Source organism: Orbicella franksi, chromosome 10 (assembly GCF_964199315.1).
Source record: "Orbicella franksi chromosome 10, jaOrbFran1.1, whole genome shotgun sequence".
NCBI lineage: Eukaryota > Metazoa > Cnidaria > Anthozoa > Scleractinia > Merulinidae > Orbicella > Orbicella franksi.
In genome coordinates this window covers 6896781-6916780 of record NC_138154.1, presented here as the reverse complement: position 1 = coordinate 6916780, position 20000 = coordinate 6896781, and the positions used below count along the sequence as shown (strand labels likewise).

The following is a 20000-nucleotide window of genomic DNA, read 5'->3' as shown; positions in this document are numbered from 1 at the left end:
AACATAGGCAAAATGTATGAAGCTCTCAGAACAACTGTATTTAACCTATCGCTACCAAATTTTTGCACATGTAATTCAAGGCCATTAAGTCGTCGACTTGGGGCTAACTTTCTCAGTTACAGACTTTTATGTAGTAGGCTTAGTAATTCCAGGAAACCATCTTGATACTTCACATACAAGTTAATTTGACATTTGTCGGTAAACTTCTGTCAATAATATTTCCTGCTTAAAACTTATAATTTGTTCCACTACTCCATGGACGGCCCTCCCTTTAAAGTGTCCATCTCTGATTATGGCTCCAGTTAGCCAAAAACACATTAAACACACGTACGCATTGCGGACCTATTTTTTAACAAGTTTCTTGGGATCATTGAAAAACATAACATTACCACCTTTCTGTTTTCAAACTCCAGATCCTTTCATCGTTTTGACTTTAGTTTTGTAATAATTTATACATTGACCCAACACAGCATTAGCATTGTCCATTCTTTTATAATTCATTTGGCTTTCAGTTTGAGATATTTTTCCACTTTTTGACTGTTTTGTTATATTACCTTTTAGAGCTTTTAATTGATTGCGTCTGAATTTAACATCTTTCAACGATTCATCATATGTGGGTGGTTTTGGCACTATTTGTTTGGTGTTTTCTGGTAAAACAAGTTGATCAAATAAATCACCCAGATTCATGTCTTCAACATCATCTCCAATATCAAGACAGTAATTTGGTACTTCTCCCTTTTTAGGTTGACGTCTTTCTCTTGGAGGTATTTTCAAATTACTGACAATAACATCATCTAATTTAGCTGTAATTGGTTCAAATACTTTGTTGAAAGACTTCTGGCTTGTCTGTTGACCAAGATCATGTTTTGTTATCATATCATGGACATAATTAATTTTATTTCCTAATTCCAATGTTCTTTTTGCAAGTTCTTTCCACTTCAGTAGACTCATAATATTAGATTAGATAAATTGAATATAAGAATGGATTTAGTAAGTCATGTACACCCTGTAGTACTAAAATTATATACCTATAAAGTATGAAAGTACCAAATTATGATATCAGAGAGATGTTGGATATTATGAACAATTACACCAATTTATGCCTGACTGTTGTTTCATAACTAACTTCTTATAGCATGTAGTCCCCCAGATATCAAACACATAAATGCCTTCAGAGAAAAAGCAAACTTATATTTTGGAAGGAACACTGAAAATTGGGCTGTTTACTTTGTGTGATGTGTCACTCATTCCGTAGATGTTGAATTTGGTCGGTGGTCTTTTCAGTTTGTGATCTTGCGATCCAGGAACTTCTGCTGGCATAGTAGTTCTTTTTGATCGTACCACGCCTTTTTGGGTGACTATTATAATATCGTTTGTATGAGCGTCACTTATTATGGAACCTACACAAGACCATTAAACTACGTTTAAAATACCAAAAAAGTCCCACACGTTTTGGTGCATTCACAAACAAGGAACATTTTGGCCAAGTTTCATTAAAAATTTGTCAAATGTACATCCCTTTTTTAATTCGCTTGAAGCAAGGAAATTCTCCCAAGAATAAAGCCTGCGTTTTCTATTCCGAAAGCATTCAAGGCTTGCTGCACCTCATCACAACAACTGTCAACACGGTCCCCGATAAATGAAACACATGTTCTGCACCCTTAAGGGCTCCTCACTAAAAATACGTCAAGTCATGGTGAAATGAATTTGCCGTAATGGGAAAATAGGGGTCCAAGAGAAACGATTCCAAAACAGGAAAGAAAAAAATTGGCCGAACTACACTCCGAAGCAAAACATTTTTTAGCGGCAATTTATGCAACTACCGCTTTAGACCTTTGCCACAGAGTTTTCTGGATGTTGTCAATATCTCTGAGGGTGGGGTCAAGTTCACTGTCACACAACTGTCCCTCCACAAAGTAAAAAAATCTGGAATATTTATTGATTAACATCTTTAGCTATTTATCATTTACTTTTTTTTTGCGAAATCTTGCGAACTTTTAACAGTTAGAAATTTTATTTCTCCCGCAACTAGAAATTTTCTTACAAAATATGACCTATGAAGGTATCCCTTATTTTTTTTAAGACCCTCTGTCGACCAGAATGCTTTGCGAGTGTTTGTTTTTGTTTTGATTCTGTCGCTGGAGAAAAGCATTGGAAAAATCCGAAGGATTTGATAAATTTTTGGCCTAAATTACAATTTAGGGGGAAAACTGATGTAAGATGTTCGCTTTAGTTACCATTTGGCTTACGTTATTACATTAAACTTTTGCAGCACATTTATTTCGCGATTTTGAAGTGCGCATATCTCGCAAGACTTAAATAACACCATTTTGCGAAAATTTAGTATTTTAAATCACTTTCACTTCACATTTTTGAGTAGCACACAATTTATTTCCTTGGCAATGTTACCTAAACATGTCCTTGAATTTAGTAAACTGACTTTATCAAGGGACTTTGTAAAACATGGCTGCAGATGGTGGACAGCAGATGGCGGACAACAAAAAGAATAATATTGAGAAAAAAACAAAAATTCTTTGCTGTCACCATGGCCCAAATCACATTGTAGCTTCTCAAATATGTGAAAAACTAACAATTTAGGACCAAATGATCTCCTCAAAGTTAAGGTGATAATGAATCTTGTCTTCAAAGGCCATAAATGTAGAACAACCCAGATGGATGCCTCGGATTATAAAGGATTGAAGAGAGATGATTGAGAAAAACAAATTTCCATGAAACCTCCAAAGACGCATGCAATGCATGCCGGTCAAGAGAGATTTTTTTAAGTGGCATTAATTCCAAAAAGAAAAAACAAACAATGAGCGTCAATTCTATTTCGTCATTGGTCTAAGTCACTAGTGAGTCACGTGAGATAGAGCGCGGGAACCTGAGCATTCAGTTCGAGCGTTGACCTTGTGAGCAGTCAGTCGTATGATTGAATTATCCTTCAAAAATTCATCAGAAAATGGATAAAAATGATCCTTCTTCGATGCACGAGGAAGCATTGCTGAGTGAGGAATCTGACGGCTTTTCTGGAGGGTCTTTTAGTGCCAAGACGCTATACTTGTGGCCCTCCAGTCGTTGAATAAGAACATGACCGAAATGGGTGCATCGCTCAGATCATTGAAAGAGAAAGGGGAAACTCAGACCCCCACAATGGCAGAACCTGCCACTAAACGAAAATCCCCGTCAACAGGGGATAACTCTGACACAGAGGAATCAGATGCAGACGCACTTTTGGCTGCTAACAAATGACCTAAAGTTGTCGCCGACAAGAGCAACGGCTCCACCTGCGAAACCAGTGCAGATGATGAAAGCGATTCTTTACTCGATGACATCACGCAGTCTCTCACCAACACGGAGAAAACTGCCCCGAAAGTGTCTGAGAAACTTGCCAAGATCGTAAACTTGAGGTGGCTTACTAAGCTTGACGAGACAAACCTCAAGGAAAAATCGGATAAATACCTTCAACCGATAAACTGCGATCGGCTAATCAATCCGAAGGTAAACCCTGAAATCTGGGGGCGCCTCGATCGGCACACGAGGGGCAAGGACCTGAAGTTGTCAAACTTGCAAACCACACTTACGAAGGTCGGTAATATAACCGCACAAACCACCGATATGTTGTTGAAGGCTCGTGCCGAGGACGGTAAAGTTGATGTTGACAATATGGTCCGAATGAATGCCGATGCATTAGCACTTCTTGGGCATATCAGCTTCGAAATATCCCAAAGGAGGCGTGAAGCCATTCACCCAACACTGCACAAAGATTATGCCACGCTGTGTGCTTCACATGTGCCTATTACCAATTTTTTGTTTGGCGATGAACTGCAAACGCAACTTAATCACATCCGTGCTTCAAACAAGATCAGTAGCACGGCAAGCCCCTCTAACTCCCCCAATAGGCGATCCTATGGCAAATCGCACACGCCAGGTAATAACCAGCAGTGGAAGCCTTTTTTAGGCAAAATGTCTCCGGGCAACCAGTCGTACAAGAAGTCGACTGCATATCAACACCACTGGAAGAAACAGACCGGCCAAACGGCCCGGAAGTAACCAGTAACATTATTGCGACTCTTAGCACCACCCTGGTAAGCGAATTTAAAGCTATTTTACCATCACTTTTAAAGTATTTTCAGGGGAGAATACAAACATTCAAAGCAGGCAGTTTAGCCGCTTATTCCCACATATGGCAAGAGCTGACTTCTGATCCTGAAGTTTTAGAGACTGTTACTGGTCAATATATTGAATTTGATTCTCTACCAGTGCAGGTCAAACCCTTTATGCAACCTAAGTTATCAGAAATACAAACAGAATCGGTTGATTTGGAAATTACCCAGCTCCTCAAGAAGGGAGTTATTCAACCTTGCCAACACGAGACAGGGGAATTTATATCACCTATCTTTACCAGACCCAAAAAGGATGGCTCTTTTCGAATGATTTTAAACTTGAAATGTTTTAATGCAAATGTAACTCACTATCATTTTAAAATGGACAACATCTGGTCTGCCATCAGGCTAATGAAGCCGAGGTGCTACATGGCATCCATAGACCTGAAAGACGCCTATTACTCAGTGCCAATATGTAAGGACCATCAAAAATTTCTTAAGTTTGAATGGAAAGGAGCCTTGTACCAATTTGTGTGTTTTCCGAATGGATTAGCACTTTGCCCTAGGAAGTTCACAAAGCTGCTGAAGCCGGTTTTTTCACTTTTGAGACAACAGGGGCACATTTCAGTTGCATATATAGATGACTCCTGGTTGACAGCAGATAATCTCTGCCAATGTACCAAAAATGTCAGTGATACAACCAGTTTGCTTGACAAAGTAGGGTTTGTAATTCACCCTGAAAAGTCTGTCCTACTTCTGACACAAATTATAACTTTCCTTGGTTTTGTTCTCAACTCTATTTTGATGCAGGTTTCACTGACTCCAGACAGAGCTCTAAAATTAAAAGATGCATGTGAAAATCTGCTTGCTACTGTCTCCCCTTTTATAAGGGATGTGGCTCAAGTACTTGGGCTTATGACCTCTAGTTTTCCAGGGGTGATGTAGGGCCCATTACACCATAGGTTCCTTGAAATGGACAAAACGCGAGCTCTAAAACTACACAGAGGGAATTTTGATAAGAACATGAACTTATCCCAGGAAGCCATAATTGACCTAAAATGGTGGGTCACTGCACTGCCCACAGCCTATAACCTTATCAACCATGGAGACCCCCAGGTTACTATGACAACAGATGCTTTCTCTGATTGGATGGGGGTGCTGTATTGATACAGTCACCTCTGGAGGGAATTGGTCTCCAGAAGAAGCACAGCATGACATTAATTATTGGAAATGCTTGCTGTTTCCCTTGCCTTGAAATCTTTCTCAAGTGTAGTCCAGGGTAAACATGTGAAACTCCTGGTTGATAACACTACTGCAGTTACTACCATTAACCAAATGGGCACATGCCATTCTCGAGTAAACAATCAACTTTCACACCAAATCTGGTTGTGGTCCATAGACCATAGTGTTTGGCTATCAGTTGCACATATTCCTGGAAAACAAAATACTGAGGCAGATAGAGAGTCACGGCTGCCCCGGAAAGAAACAGAATGGACTTTACAGAAGCCAATTTTTGATGCTGCTACTAAAAAGTTAGGCGTGACTCCTAATGTAGATTTGTTTGCCTCTAGATTGAATTTCCAGTTAAAGCCCTATGTTGCATACCAGCCTGACCCAGAGGCCCATGCCATCAATGCCTTTCACATCTCCTGGAAGGGGTATACCTTTTATGCATTCCCCCCATTTAGTGTCATACAGCGGGTATTACAAAAGATTTCTGACGAGGAAGCCACAGGCTTACTAGTAGTTCCACACTGGCCAACTCAGACTTGGTGGCCATATTTAATGAATATGCTCATTGATTTTTCTCTCATGCTACCTAGGAAGGAAGACACACTGTACCTACCAGCACATCCCCACCTGCTGCACCCACTACACAAGAAACTTCAACTACTGGTCTGCCACTTGTCAGGGATCTCCTTACAAGCAGAATAATTTCGGCTGGGGCTGCAAAGATCGTCATGCAATCCTGGCGAACGGGTACACAAAAGCAGTACCAGACTTACCACCAGCGATGGCAAGAGTTCTGTCGTTCAAGGGGTATTAATCCCCTTTCAGCTTCTATAGAGAATGGTCTGGAATTTCTTTATCAGCAGTATGAAAATGGCCTATCGTATAGTGGTATTAACACAGCCAGAAGTGCTTTATCCACAGTTATCTTCCTTCCAGATGGTGGCTCCTTTGGAAATCACCCTTTGGTTTCCCGGTTCCTTAAAGATGTTTTTGAGTCAAGGCCTTCCCTTCCACGTTACAAGGACATACGGGATGTTTCTGTTGTTTTAGACTATTTAAAGACACTGCCTCCACTTGAGGAATTAAGCCTTAAAGACATCACACATAAAACTGTTTTGTTAGTTGCATTGTTATTTGGCCAGCGATACCAAACTGTTCATGTACTTACAGTTAGTGGCATGAGGATTACAAATGATACTGTTCACTTTGAGATTGCTAAACTTTTGAAGACATCCAAACCTGGCAGGCATCAAGAACACTTGGAGTTTAAATCGTACCCAGTAGACGAACGTCTATGTGTTGTGACTTGCCTTAGGCAGTATGTAAAACTTACAGAACCAATTAGAACTGGTCATGACCCTCTGTGGTTAAGTTATACTAAACCCTTTAAACCAGTAAGTCGTGACACTGTTAGTCGCTGGATTAAGAATGTTTTAGAAAAGGCTGGAGTAAACACAAAGGTTTTTTCTGCTCATAGTACCCGGGCTGCTGCCACTTCAGCTGCATGCTCAAATGTTTCTATTAATACTATCATGGATGCAGCTGGATGGTCCAGAGAAAGCACTTTTAGAAAGTTCTACGACAAGCCAGTTCAAGCAGTTGTCAATTTTGGGGACGAACTTGTCTCCATGCATGACTGTTCCAGTAAGCAATAAAATGGTCTTCTGTTTACCTGTTCATGGCCACATTGCTTTAAAGTCTCACGTGACTCACTAGTGACTTAGACCAATGACAAAATAGAATTTTAAAATTAAACGAGACATACCTGTAAGGTGAAGTTTGATTGGAATTCTGAGTCATTGGTCAGGAGCTAGGGAGTCATGTACCCACCCTATTCTTACACAACATTGGGCATATGTTTTTCCAGCCCACCCTAAACTAGTGAGAAATTATGTGTCCACTCACTGCTCAGGTTCCCGCGCTCTATCTCACGTGACTCCCTAGCTCCTGACCAATGACTCATAGAATTCCAATCAAACTTCACCTTACAGGTAAGTCTCGTTTAATTTTAAAATTTTCGTGAATTAACGTCAAAACTCAAAAGGTCACCCATGACCAAAATGTGCCATTACTACCATTCAAATTTCTTATCTTTAACCAAATGTTGAAGGTTTCATGGCACATTATTTTTGTTTTGTAGTTGGATAGACATGGAGTGCTTATCCCGGTGGAGGAACAGACATATATCTTGATGACACCCTACTTACAAAGACTGTTCTCATCAAGCAAGAATAGCCTACTAAGGGGTTACACAAAAGTAGCACCGGTGCCATTTTCAATACCCCTAGAATGCTTTGAGTGGTCTACATTCATGGAATATGCCCGTGACTTTATGGGACCAAACTTCATGCAATTTCTAATGCTTTTGGCCGGGTCGCTGTCTGCATTTCATTATTAAAAGGTTCTTTTTGTCATCAGTGAGTATGCTTGTTTAATAGCACATTGCATGACATATCAAACAGGTCAACTGACGTCATGTAAATTGACATATTTTCAGATAAATGAAAGAGAAATGAGATATTGAAGGTCAATTTCCGTTTTTTTAAAATTTGTTTTGGGGAGAGCTCATCATAGTTTGCAGTTTTCACAAAGAAAATGCTGTATGTAACCCTATGATTTGGAGCAAGGGCGAATGCCGCATATCAATAAAGTTAACTGAGGTCACAATTACAAATGGAAGAATGTACCCACTTGCCGACTTTGCACCAAGGTGACTTTTTATTTCCAGCAGCGCTCCAATAGCCTGTTTGAACCTGTCTCCTATTTCACAAATGTACCTAAGGAGTACATCTTTCACCAAGAAAGGAAATCAAAGGCTCCTGTGAGCCAGCTCATGGATGAATGTTTCGTTGTGCCTCTGTTCCAAAACAAGTCTTCAGGCGAAACCTTTCATATGAAAATGAGTTTGATTTGCATGAAAATGAACCTGTAGGGAGAAGTTATATGAATGGTTTTGCACTTAGACTCGACACAGAGGCAAAAGGCAACTCGGCAATGGCCTACTGGATGAATGTAGAAAAGGTTGTTGAATGAAAAGAGAAGAGGAATTAATCATTGTAGAGTTCTTCTTGGTACTGCATTGAAAAACAGGAAAATAAACATCTGGTCAAATGTGATGCATAGGTTCTGATGTCCAAATATGGTTGCTTATTGACACCCTTTGGGTGGCTAAAATCGTTCTCTGGTAAAATCATTTTATAATAAATAACTATTTATAACATATTTGGGTAGATTTTGACAGAGCACAAAAAAAATCAAGATACACACTGCTTTTATTAGGAACAGTTTCTTTCTTAAGTCCACTGAAACACTGACTACCCTGATTTAGCGTATAAAAGCTAAGAGAAGACATTGTAGCCAACGGTCTCCTATAAATGCAGATTACAATTTTTTTGCTGAGTTATAAATAACATGATCTTTACAGCAACAGGAAACACATGTAGTAGAAGTACAGCATGATAACAACCATTTTTAAGAATTGAATAAAAATTCAACAGGTATGAACAGTTAGGATAGCTTATACTTCAAATAAAGATTGCAAGATTTCTATTTTTATTAACAGAGACAGATTAACACATTCTATTTTTGTGTTTCTTTATGATAGAGTCTAGTAGTTTCATTTAATTGTAGTCCTAATATAAATGATTGACGTTACTATACATGTGTATAACATATATGTTCATGCATAAGGATGCATCTTTATCTTTATCGTACAATAGAGAGTACTTGTGATAGAACATCTTGTGTGAGTTAGTTACGATGGGGAAGTGATTATATGAAATTTCATATATTTTAACTGTGGTGAAAGATATTACTGTATCAAACTTTCGGTTAGGATTCTTGTGAACAATAGATCTTACTTTTTGCTGCTTTTTGCTTTTTTTTTCGCATTTCTACACTCAACTTGAACAATGTTGAACATACAGAGGCCATATTTACAGTCCATCCCTGAGTGATTAATTAGTGATCTGTGCCTCTGTTTTAAAGATCCTTTGAGCGCACAATGCCGATTCTATTTGAAAAATTTATAACCAAATCGATAATCTTCATGAGAGAGAAGAGGGAATTATTCAACAGAGCAAACACGTCTTGTCTTCCATCAGTCATAAGGATGGGGAGAGATCTGCGTGATGAAGACCTTCGGCAGCATGTTTCTTTCTTCTGTGAAAATCTTGTTGGCCTCCCAAGTGGGCTGCCAAGCATTCATAGCCGCTATTGCTACTTTGCCAAGGAGGTGAGTGAAATCTGGTAGATAGTTAATTATAAGATACTTTGTTTTAATAGCTTTCAGCTCTAAAAGTAGCATCTGTCTCAAAATTGTTGGTATGCTCCTACGAAATAGGCTAACTTTGCCCGATTTTTTTCATAAGAAAGCCCAGAAGAAATACTAAAATAGATCATTCTTCATTTATCCCTATCCTAGCCCCCCTTCCTAATTCATCATTTCTTAACAGAAGTTTCATTTAACATTCTCTCTAAGCTCAACATATTTTGGAAGAGGCAGGCTGACAAAATAAATTTCACGAAAAATTAGACCCTCATGTCAAACCCAAATTGTTTTTACTGTTTGCAAAAGATTTAACATATTTTTGGGACTTATTTGTAATTATATTAGGCACTTGTATTGCACTAATCTTCGAAAACAATTTGCAAGTTTGAAAAACATGCAGTCACCGCAGGGATTACACCGTAGCATGCCTCTTCCTCTGTGCAACTTTTGTCTGTGAATGAGCTTACTTTTTTCAGTTCACTGTATCAACCCAGCCAAAGTCATCGTGTAATTAAATCAATTGAAATTAACGCTATACAAATTTTCATTGTAGCTTATTAATAATGTTAACAACCCAATGATAATGACACTGGAGGAATTCGACAAACATGTCACTGAAAAGCTGGTGCCATATGTTGTGTCCCAGTACAACACGACAACCAAAGTCGTGGCCACCCCGGAACAACTCTTTTCAGACCTCATATCTGCAGTGGGGAAAACAAATGCCCAAGAGGCACTGAAAAAATCATGTAGAATTGAATTTCCTTACTCAACGAAACCCTGCTCACAAAATCACACACAAGGAAGTTGAAGGCTGGGTTCCACTGTATTCCTATATTCACAGTATTTTCTTCAGAATCGTGTGTGTATTCTGTGTGCAGTACTCACGTTTGAATGTGAAGAAGAGACAAAAAATCTTTTTGAATTGCGGAAGGGGGGTGGAGGGGGCAGGGTGGCAATGTTTTTCCCATAAAGAATCAAAATAAATTAAACCACATCTAAGGTTTTCTGAACGAAAAAATAAAAATTGTTAGACAAGGAGGTTGGCATTGTTTACCTTATAGCAAATTACCCTTAAAGCAAATTTGTAAAATACCTTTAGTAACACGAGCGTTAATTTACAGTAAAAAAGCATGACAATGGCTTAATTCAATAATGACTGACTGATGTTTACATTTGATCTTATATTTTTTAAAGGTCCACAAATGGATAAGACCCAGTGTTAACCAGCGCAATGCCAGATAGGGAGGTCCAGCCATGCAAATCCACGAGGCGGAGTTGACAAGAGTTTTGGCAAGGGCAGGGACCCTGTACGCGTCAGCCAATTATTCTACTTTGTGTTCTGGCATAAATGGGGCCAGTGACAACTTCCAAAGCAGCACATGAAGACTGTCGAAAGCTGTCTCAAGAAATCACATTACTCAACGAAAATGCGGGAGAGGGAGGTGAGAATTCACCAGGAGTACAAGAAGATTGGGACAATGAAAGAGAGTCCTCAAAGAGAGAGAAAGAAGTCAGTGAGAACTTCTTTCTGCTAGGAAAACGATCGAACAACTTGAAATGAAATTGGCACAGACGAGAAGGGTTGAAATATGATTGGACAGCTCTGTCGTGACCAGCAGCCTGGCAAAAATAATGGATGTTGAGTGTCTCTCACTGGGGAATGCACGGTGTCTCCTGTCACCTTATATGTGGAGTAACACCTCCTTTTTCACTGCTAAAAAATCTCCTGTCCTGTAAAAAATACATACGAAAAATACACTTTCCATATTTAAAAATGTTCCAGTCTAAACCATTAATTTCATTTTGTTTCGTTTTAGACATGCCAAGCGATGAATCTATAAATGTTTCAGGTGAGCTGTGTGCTTTTGAGAGGGAAAAAATGAAATGTCTAGTCACCAAAACAAAAGTCAACAATCCTTCACCAAATAAATAACAAAAAAATATAAAAAAACAAAAATATAAAAAAACAGTCAGGTATTTATGCTTTACAAGACTGCAATTATTCTAAGGTGTCCTATTTTTTTTTGGTAAAGGATCCTTGACTTGTGTTTTACTATAAATGTGTTTTGAAAAATGGAGCTACCAGCCAGTAGTGATCCAGTGTAAAATCTCCGGCATATTGCAGTCCAGTTCTCCTGTATTCTTTCCTGTTGTCCTTGAAGAAACGTAACTTTTTCGATGTCAGACCATATTTTAAAACACGACGGTTTGTTTTCAGGATTCTTGGATGCTGATGGTGCCGACTGCAAGTCATCCTCTCAGTCAGCAGAAACAAGTAAGTCATTGAATATGCTTCATGACATATTTAACAGACAATAAAATATAATTTATAGTTTAAGTTGGCTGCAAGAGTGAGCAACCTCCTACCGAAACCAACAACAAGTTAAAAATTTTGAAATATTTATACTCTTGCTCCCTTTCACTATAGGCAAACAACCATCAAACCAGAGCAAAGGTACAGCACAGTTGGGTATTTACACTTTTCTGTTACAAGACTGCAATTATTATAGGCCGTCCTATTTTTCTGATGTGCCCAACTATCAGCCATCTGAATTAGAACAGAAGGGATAACCTTCAGAGAGAAGAAGGGAATGATTCTACCCCATTGCATCTTTATGTTGGCAAATATACCATGAATTTATTCAAATGGATAACACATACAGAAAGAGCCCTTGTTTTTTTCTCTTGGCTACGGCCATAGTTAAAGCCCATCCTAAAAGAACGGTTATGGTTTTTTTTCAGGAAGAGGAAAGAAGAGAAAGGTAACACCTGTTTGCAGCATCTGTTCATCAATCAAAAGGAGCAACATGTTACAGTGCAATAGTTGCAAGAAATGGCAACATAGCAAATGCTTTGGCATTACGCCGAAAGACTACCATGCAAGCTACGCGTGCCAGATCTGCAAAGAAAAAAATTAGGACCTTAGTCAACTTCCGCCATTTCCCCTTGAAAACTGTATGGTGAATAGAAAATTATTTGCAATGCCCCAAGTCATGTTATGGGATATCTGTTAAATAGTCTTTAGCAGTTTCATGGCAATCTCTTTTGTGTAAACCCATTCTGCATGGAATACAAAAAAATGAAAAATCCACTTGTAAAAGGCATGGCTGACTAGGGTCCTTTAAGGAGGTTTGATCTATTTTTTTATACCCTTACATGTAGCATCAAGGGGGAAATAGGCGAGAATCAAAATAAACAAATCTTTGCCACCATAAGGTTGTTATACACAGGTTTACTTGATTTTCATATTAATGTGCCAACAATTTTGGCAATACAGGTGTTTTGTTCAGTATACCTGTTTCTTTGCTTCACTGAATGGTGGAGAAAAAAGAATTGATGAAGCCTAGTCATAGCCCAAACAATCTTGTTCAAACAACTTCCCCAAACAAAGGTTTTTTCACAGGCCATAGTGTTGAACTGTAAAGGAATCTTATCTTCTGCATTGTAGAGCTGCTTACACCTGAGGTCTTTATGATTTCATAGGTGTAATCTATCTATCGCTTTCGTGATGGTGCTCCATACTTTGTTGAATGGTACAGGAAAAGGCAAGTCCTTCTTTGAAATCTTTGGAATCTCTATTAGATCTAACATTTTTCAAACAATCAGTTAATCATTGGAAAATGCGAACCACAAGACCCACTGTAGAAATTACGTGGCTGTCTTTATAATTTACATCTAGTATAATATGATTACATACTTTAAAACAGGTTATAAAATGGTTGTTGAGAGAATATCCTATTTTAGAATCTTCAACTTAGAATTGAGTTGACAAAGCATAGAAATGCCCATTAATAACAGACAAAGATAATCGTTTGTTCAACAGTATAGTCGATGATCATAAAGGAAACAATGCTGTGTTTCTGGAATTAATCTGTATGCAAAACGATTTTTTTGTAATTCTACAGTATTAGTACATAGTTTGCAGTAGTTGGTCACCAGTTTCTCAAAATATACCTGTATAAGGGCTGCCAGTAGTTGATGTGTCCACCCACACTGACAATGAAAAAATGCCTTGTGACCAACATTGAAGTGTTCTTCTTCCACCTGTATCTTTGTCGCAGTCAACTTGTATCTCTTGTTCATCGGAATCAATGAATTCTGGGTGCGACTGTAAAAAGTGTGCTGTACCTAAAAAAAGCAATGTTGTATTTTAAATGTTTTGTGCATCATTACTTGCCCTTAGTATTTTTAACCTTGTTAGAGCATGATATAAACTTAAATATTATTGTTCTGTTAAATAAAGAACTGTTTAGTTAAGATCGATTTCTCTTTTGCAGTGTGCATTTTAAAGGTCTGTTACAATGCCTGTATACCAATAATAATAATAATTGTAGTAGGTAGCTATATCAACAACAACAGCAATAACATGATAATAATACTAATAATAGTAATGATGCTGATAATAATTTAACTATAATCAGCTTGATAGCTTGAAGCATTCAATTTACCAGGCTGGCTTGACTGTGCACATGTCTTCAAATTGTCATCAACAACACTGATTATGTCTGGACCTAAAGCATCTTAGTTTTGAGATGCAGTTTCCTCCAACTCCGAAGCATAACCATAAACACAACTGATATTGATAATTCAATTCCTCACTATCATCTAAAGAAACACATCAATGATTTAATTAAGAACACACTGGCATACTGGTAGATTTATCAGCATCAGGCACTCCACACTTTTTAAGGAACAAACGAAGCTCCGAGGGATATCCTGCTGCTTCTGCTATTTGACAATGTTTTTCACAAAACGCATGACCACCTTTTGGTGACAGAGGACAGATATTTGGATACTTTGCTTTTCCAAATCCTGGAACTATCACAGCTACTTCCCACATGCAGTGAGCATAACAAAGTTTCCAGTTTCCATCGGCCACATACAACTGACTACAACCTGCAAAAATTGTCTTAGTATTGAACAATGTTGTCCTTACTGATGGTTTGTCAAATCCTTTACGCCCTTATGGTACAAACATATGAATGGGTGTTAGTGGAATTTTCCAACTATGTGGGTGAGCTGAATAAAAAATTGAAATAAAAGGGTAGAGTATGGAAGGATTCTATTAACCACATAAATTAGCATTATATTTGCAGATTCATGAAAGTCCGTGCTACATGTACTAAGAAAAACAAACCTTTATCCTGGCATTTCTTGGAACAGTTATGGTTGTATAATTGTTCTGAATGTTTGCTCTCCACAAATTCCATTGCATCGTCCTTGCTACCAGTGTGCTGCTGACCTTCATTTACTTTGCAAGAAGTCCATTCCTGGTGTAGATGTAGATCATCTAGCTCATCTTCAAGTTCTATCTTCCAATAACTTTTTGCTGCTGTTTTGGCAGACAGCTTACCCATGATCCCAGTATTTTCATTTTCTCAAAAGAAAGCAACATAAATGCATACCAACAGTTTACACGGACACAATGGAAAACCACAGCTGCCTGACACAAATTTTGTTGAGGCATCTTGGTGCACACAGACTACCAATTGTCTAAAAACCTTAAAATCTCTCAGGGCTACATTTCTAATCATCATCAAGACAATGTTCTCAGAGGACAGAATTGTCTTATTTGGACAATCTAGTGCAGCCTAGCTTGCATCAATTACGAAATGAAGGAAAGAATATAAAACTTGGTATCCAGACCTCTTGAAGGTTTATCAGGTATTCCTCCTTTAAACTATTTATAACAGAAAATGTACCGAAATGTTAGGGTACACTAAACTCACACGGCTTATACACGAGAAATCCGGGTTTATTTCTTCACTCGCCTATTGCTCTCACACCTCGTTCACATAGTTCAAAAACCTTGTGCTCGCTACGTTTTTCCAAAAGCGCCGGTTACAACTGTCAATCTTATGCTTTCGCAATGTCATGTCCAATTAAACGTAGTCACGCAATTTCTGGTCAAAAATGATATGGTAATGATAACATCTGTCAGTTCATTATAATTCTTCTCTGTTCAGTGGGTTTGCTCAAGGTGTTTACAAACATCTTTTAAAAACACAAATGACAGTTTTCTGCAAACTCATGCTTGTAAAATCCCTATGCTTTTATGTACCTACAGCCTGACAAAGTCTCAAAGGTGCCTCTTACAAGAAGACCCTCCACATAAAGTGCACTAGCTATTGAGAGTATACCAACCCCTTTTTCTCCTCCCCACCAACATGTTTCTTGTTCACCGGGTACAACTGAGAATTAAACCTTTTAAAAGCTACCGGTACTGGGGTGTTAATGGTTTTTATTTTAGCAGAAACATGGAACAGATAGTTTTCTTAAATTAGCTTTAGTGCCTTCAACAAACAAAGAAAAAAATAAAAACAAAACCTCTGATACACAGATTGTTAATTTACACACCAGCAGAACATCCTTCAACAGTTTCAGGGGGAATGTCCATTTCATTTTTCCAACGCACACTACAAAAGTTAAACCACAGCATTGTTAGGAAAAACAATGTTATATTTCTACCCAACATTTTCAAATGGAATTTAGATGTTTGAGTTTGGGAGTCATTTTTTTCAATTAACTTTTATCCTATTTTTGGTTAAAAAAGCTAAACACAGGTAATAACACACATCCCAGTTCACTTAAAGTATAACTACACAATAAAATAAAATTCATTGGCAAAACTATATAATCCCACTCGCAATATGTAATCAGTAAACTTGAAATGGACTGAGGTTCTCTTGCAGTTAAAACTTGTGATCTCTTACACGAAGAAGTTCCTTTAATTCGAAAAGCAGGTTTGATGGCCTGAGCTATTTTTTGCAAAACACAGTATTGTTAGCCTGTCAAAGCAAACAGGCCAGCACGTTTCGTACTTTGTTTACAAACAGTATGTAAACTGTCACGCTCCTTTTTCTAGACTTCCGGTAATTAGCCCTTCGCTATCATAACATTTGATTCTGGATATTCGCAAACAAACTTAGTCATTTGAATAATCCCACAAGTGTGTGAACCAATTGACAGTTACAAGTGGATCTGAGCAAACATTTTCACAAATTCTACCTTCAAGGATGGAGTATTTCTGTTAGAATTAACTTTGGATGCTTTGCAGCATCTTATGTTATTGCACTTGCTTTGAAATTGTGCCATGATGCCAACAAATTGGCTCTCACACTAAAGTAATAACGGCATATCATGAAAACTTTCACTATTGTATACACATACATTGCTTTATTTTTACTCGGATTTAGAGTACTTCTAAGGAGCTGGTATCTCCAAGTATAAACAATATACTGAAAATAAATACAGTACTATTATTAAACCTTAAAAAATGGATAGAAAAGTCTTACAATTAAAATATTTACATACTACCGGAACAGGTAGAGTGCTTTTTCGGAGACGTGCAAAACAGTCACTGTTAGTGAGAAATAGGAACATTTTGGGTCACATGGCTTGAAGCTGTCAAATGAAAAGTCAAATGCACGTGAGCACATTCCTTCATATGGTCTGTGGCTCAGTTCTTCCAGCCTGAGTTTTTCCCGAGTACTTCTTCTCATGATCAGTCATCAATCTTTCTCTCTGATTGTTACTTAGTAGTGCAACATGATGCAACATTTCTTTTCCCGAAGATCGATGTGAGGTGATAATGATGGACAAGAATGAGGTGGCGACTTGCAATGATCTTATGCAAATCGTACAGGATAAATTAGAGTGTTTAGGAATGTGAAGGAATGGGATCACATGTGCTTAAGCCCTGGTCAAACGATTGCAACATTTAGTGCAACATATCCCAATGTTGGGCACAACATGTTGCACGCGTTTGGCCACCCTGTTGTGACATGTTGCGACATGTTGGGTGTTGTTGGCTCAAATTTGAAAATGGTCAAATTTTGCAGGCAACATTTGTGGATGTTGCATGATGTTGTAGTCATTTGGCCAGGTTCATGCAACAATGTTGCATCTGGACATGTACACTAGCTTGATTTGCTTTTTGAAAATGTCATTTGTAAACATGGCGGAAAGTGGTGCGCAGTTTGAATTCTGTAAAAACTCAAAGAAATCACCAAGAAAGACATGGACAGAGAGGGAGACTACCGATTTAATAGAAGCGCTAGAGGGCTGTCCCTGCCTGTGGAACATTTACGAGAAATGTTATCATTCTAGAGAGGCACAGGAGAAGGAGTTTCAAGAAATTTCGAGGGGCCTCGATATTAGTGTGGCTGACATAAAGGCAAAGATTACTTTTTTGTGTGCTCAACTTGGCCGTAAACTCGCTAAAACAAGGGCTACAAAATCTGGCCAAGGTTTAAGCAACTCATACAAGTCCTCCTGGATGTTTTGGGAGAGCCTGCAATTCTTGACTACCGTGCTCAACATCGGGTAAAGTAAGGACAACCTTTGCCTTGGAAATAAAGATGAAGATGCGACTGAAGATGAAATAACAAAGGAAACAGAGCAGACGGGGGAAGACATAATTCCTGAACAAAATGCAGGTTACAAGAAGCCCCCAAACAGAAAACGCAGTGACGCGAAAAAGGACAAACTCTTTGCAACGTGAATAAAAGCACTACAAGAGCCGCCACCAAACCTGGAATCTGTGCCAAAGGTGAGTTCCTTTGCAATGTATGTTGATGAAAAACTCAACAACCTGGACAACAGAAGCAGAGCATTGGCCAAGAAACGCATAAGCGACGTTTTATTTGACCTGGGAATGGGCAACGAAATCAATAGCCAGCCCCCTTCACATCCAGTGCAGTTTCAACAATTCTCGTCTGGCACTGACCAAAATGGTAATATGTACTTGCAGAATCCATTGGGAAGACAAGACTTTGGACAGTTCATATTGATGTTGAAACGGGACGAGCATTATTTTTAAGACTGCTTATTTATTGACCTTGAACTAATAAAAGAGCCAAAGGTTATGACATAAATTTTAATGATTTATAGTTCATAAAAGATTCATACTTCCAAGCAATCCCAGACTTTTAATTTTCAGACACTTTTATCTCACTTCGGCCAAAAAATTGTTTGCAATGTACTTACAGTGACTTGAGAAGTGGGTATTAGCTTTGTAGTATTTTGCAAGGGTTTTGAACCAATTTATATGGTGTGTCAGTGATTTGATGAACACTGATTAATTTGTTTTCTCTTTGGATGAAATGCAAAATGTTTTCACTAGTATTAAGTAATGATCCGCATAAGAACTAGGCAAAAGAACAATAGACTAGTGCAATAGCGTCAGCTACGTTTCAGGCGCTAATCCCCATAATCACATTAAATCTGAATGATCTGATTGGCCCAGGCGCAAAAAGCACGAATTTTGAATTGAGAATTTGATTTAAGATCCCTTCTAAATCATTAAAATAAGATTTCATTTCGCCTATGTGTCAGAAACATCTTAAGTCTGGACAATTCCTATGCACCAATACCGAGAAAATTAAACTGATATAGAATAACATCGGGATCAGTTTCGTGAACCATCAATCAGCAACCTTGTTAAGGCCATTTCGCTCAAATTTCACTAAAGAACTGTCAGTTTGTGATCCAAAGCAGTAACTTTTTCACACGTGTTTGGGAGCCCGACAAAGACGCACGAAGTAAATACCTGGCTGAAATTCATGAACGTTCCGTGAATGTATTTCAAAACCAGTCTTCTAACACAGCAAAGTTTGATATAATGTCCACTGCCTCAAAAATATTATAATAGTAATAATAATCGTTGTCCGCCATATCGCAAACCTAGAAGGAGTCCATTCTCGGGCCGTGGGATGGCCTTTGATAAATTAGTATTTCTTTCTTTACTCGACTGTTTCACTTTACGCACCTTTCAGACTATTCAGGTAACAGAGATGAGCGATAACGTTGTACTGTTCGTTATGTGAAATGTTTATACTCCTCAGCAATCAACGTGACGATAAACTTGGAACATCACTTCCAAGTTATTCTGAACCACCATGATAGAACAAATGTCAACGAAAAAAATAATAGGGCTTCCGATGCTTCAAACTCTTGTGGTGAAACTGATCAGAAATTGCAAAATTGTAAAAATGTGGCACCTGACTGGCCGATTGCGATCGTGTTTCCGCTCACATCGTATGTCTGGGCATTATTTTTCAATCTGCAGAGAGCTTACTGCTGTTTCAATAGCGAAATCATTCAGGAGCCAGTTTTTCTCCTGCCAAAAATGGAAAAGAGGTAAGTCAAGCTTTGTTAGCATTCTGACAAATTAGAAATTTCAAATCAGTGCCCCGTTGTCTGTTCTGACTTGCTGGTTTGATTCCAGAAAGGGAGATTCACACCCATGTGGAGATGGACCCTCAGAACCAAAGCGAAAGAAGTTAGATTCTAGTGTGAGTACTAGATGAATTCATTGCTAAGCTTTCAGAAATAACTTTCTTAGTTAACTGAATTCAAACTTTTCTTTTCTTTGTGTAGAAAATGGA

At 38.3% G+C, this 20000-nt stretch overlaps 2 protein-coding genes and 1 pseudogene across 4 annotated transcripts; 2 read left to right on the top strand and 1 right to left on the bottom strand.

Moving 5' to 3' along the window:
• The first annotated feature begins 8875 nt into the window (after positions 1-8875).
• On the top strand, positions 8876-12485 carry LOC145499738 (uncharacterized; annotated as a pseudogene). Its single transcript, XR_014050976.1, has 2 exons — positions 8876-11462; positions 11831-12485. The product of XR_014050976.1 is annotated as an uncharacterized LOC145499738 (transcript).
• Positions 12486-13415: 930 nt separating this feature from the next.
• LOC145500021 (uncharacterized) lies at positions 13416-16741 on the bottom strand. Of its 2 annotated transcripts, XM_081479528.1 has the most exons (4): positions 15970-16741; positions 14750-14989; positions 14255-14508; positions 13416-14154 (listed from the first exon to the last, which is right to left on the bottom strand). In XM_081479528.1, exons 1-4 carry the CDS (start codon positions 16085-16087, stop codon positions 14134-14136), a joined length of 633 nt encoding a protein of 210 aa, XP_081335654.1. In that variant the 5' UTR covers positions 16088-16741; the 3' UTR covers positions 13416-14133. The 2 variants fall into 2 exon arrangements, with proteins under 2 accessions (XP_081335654.1, XP_081335655.1); XM_081479529.1 differs by having other exon boundaries at positions 13416-14508.
• LOC145501550 (uncharacterized) lies at positions 16733-18445 on the top strand. The gene is made up of 2 exons (XM_081481007.1): positions 16733-17937; positions 18115-18445. The coding sequence occupies exons 1-2, from the start codon at positions 17510-17512 to the stop codon at positions 18431-18433; spliced, it is 747 nt and encodes a 248-aa protein (XP_081337133.1). The 5' UTR covers positions 16733-17509; the 3' UTR covers positions 18434-18445.
• Positions 18446-20000: the final 1555 nt, after the last annotated feature.

What these genes read in the sequence shown, in the direction of transcription:
- LOC145500021 (XM_081479528.1), bottom strand. Translation starts at nt 16,087, where the DNA reads ATGTTGGGTAGAAATATAACATTGTTTTTCCTAACAATGCTGTGGTTT. An exon ending in TGTTGAAGGATGTTCTGCTG is followed by an intron (nt 14,990 to 15,969) that starts GTGTGTAAATTA and finishes CTTTCTTTTGAG; the next exon opens with AAAATGAAAATACTGGGATC. An exon ending in ATAAATCTACCAGTATGCCA is followed by an intron (nt 14,155 to 14,254) that starts GTGTGTTCTTAA and finishes TCGGAGTTGGAG; the next exon opens with GAAACTGCATCTCAAAACTA.
- LOC145501550 (XM_081481007.1), top strand. Translation starts at nt 17,510, where the DNA reads ATGTTGCATCTGGACATGTACACTAGCTTGATTTGCTTTTTGAAAATG. An exon ending in ACTACCGTGCTCAACATCGG is followed by an intron (nt 17,938 to 18,114) that starts GTAAAGTAAGGA and finishes CTTTGCAACGTG; the next exon opens with AATAAAAGCACTACAAGAGC.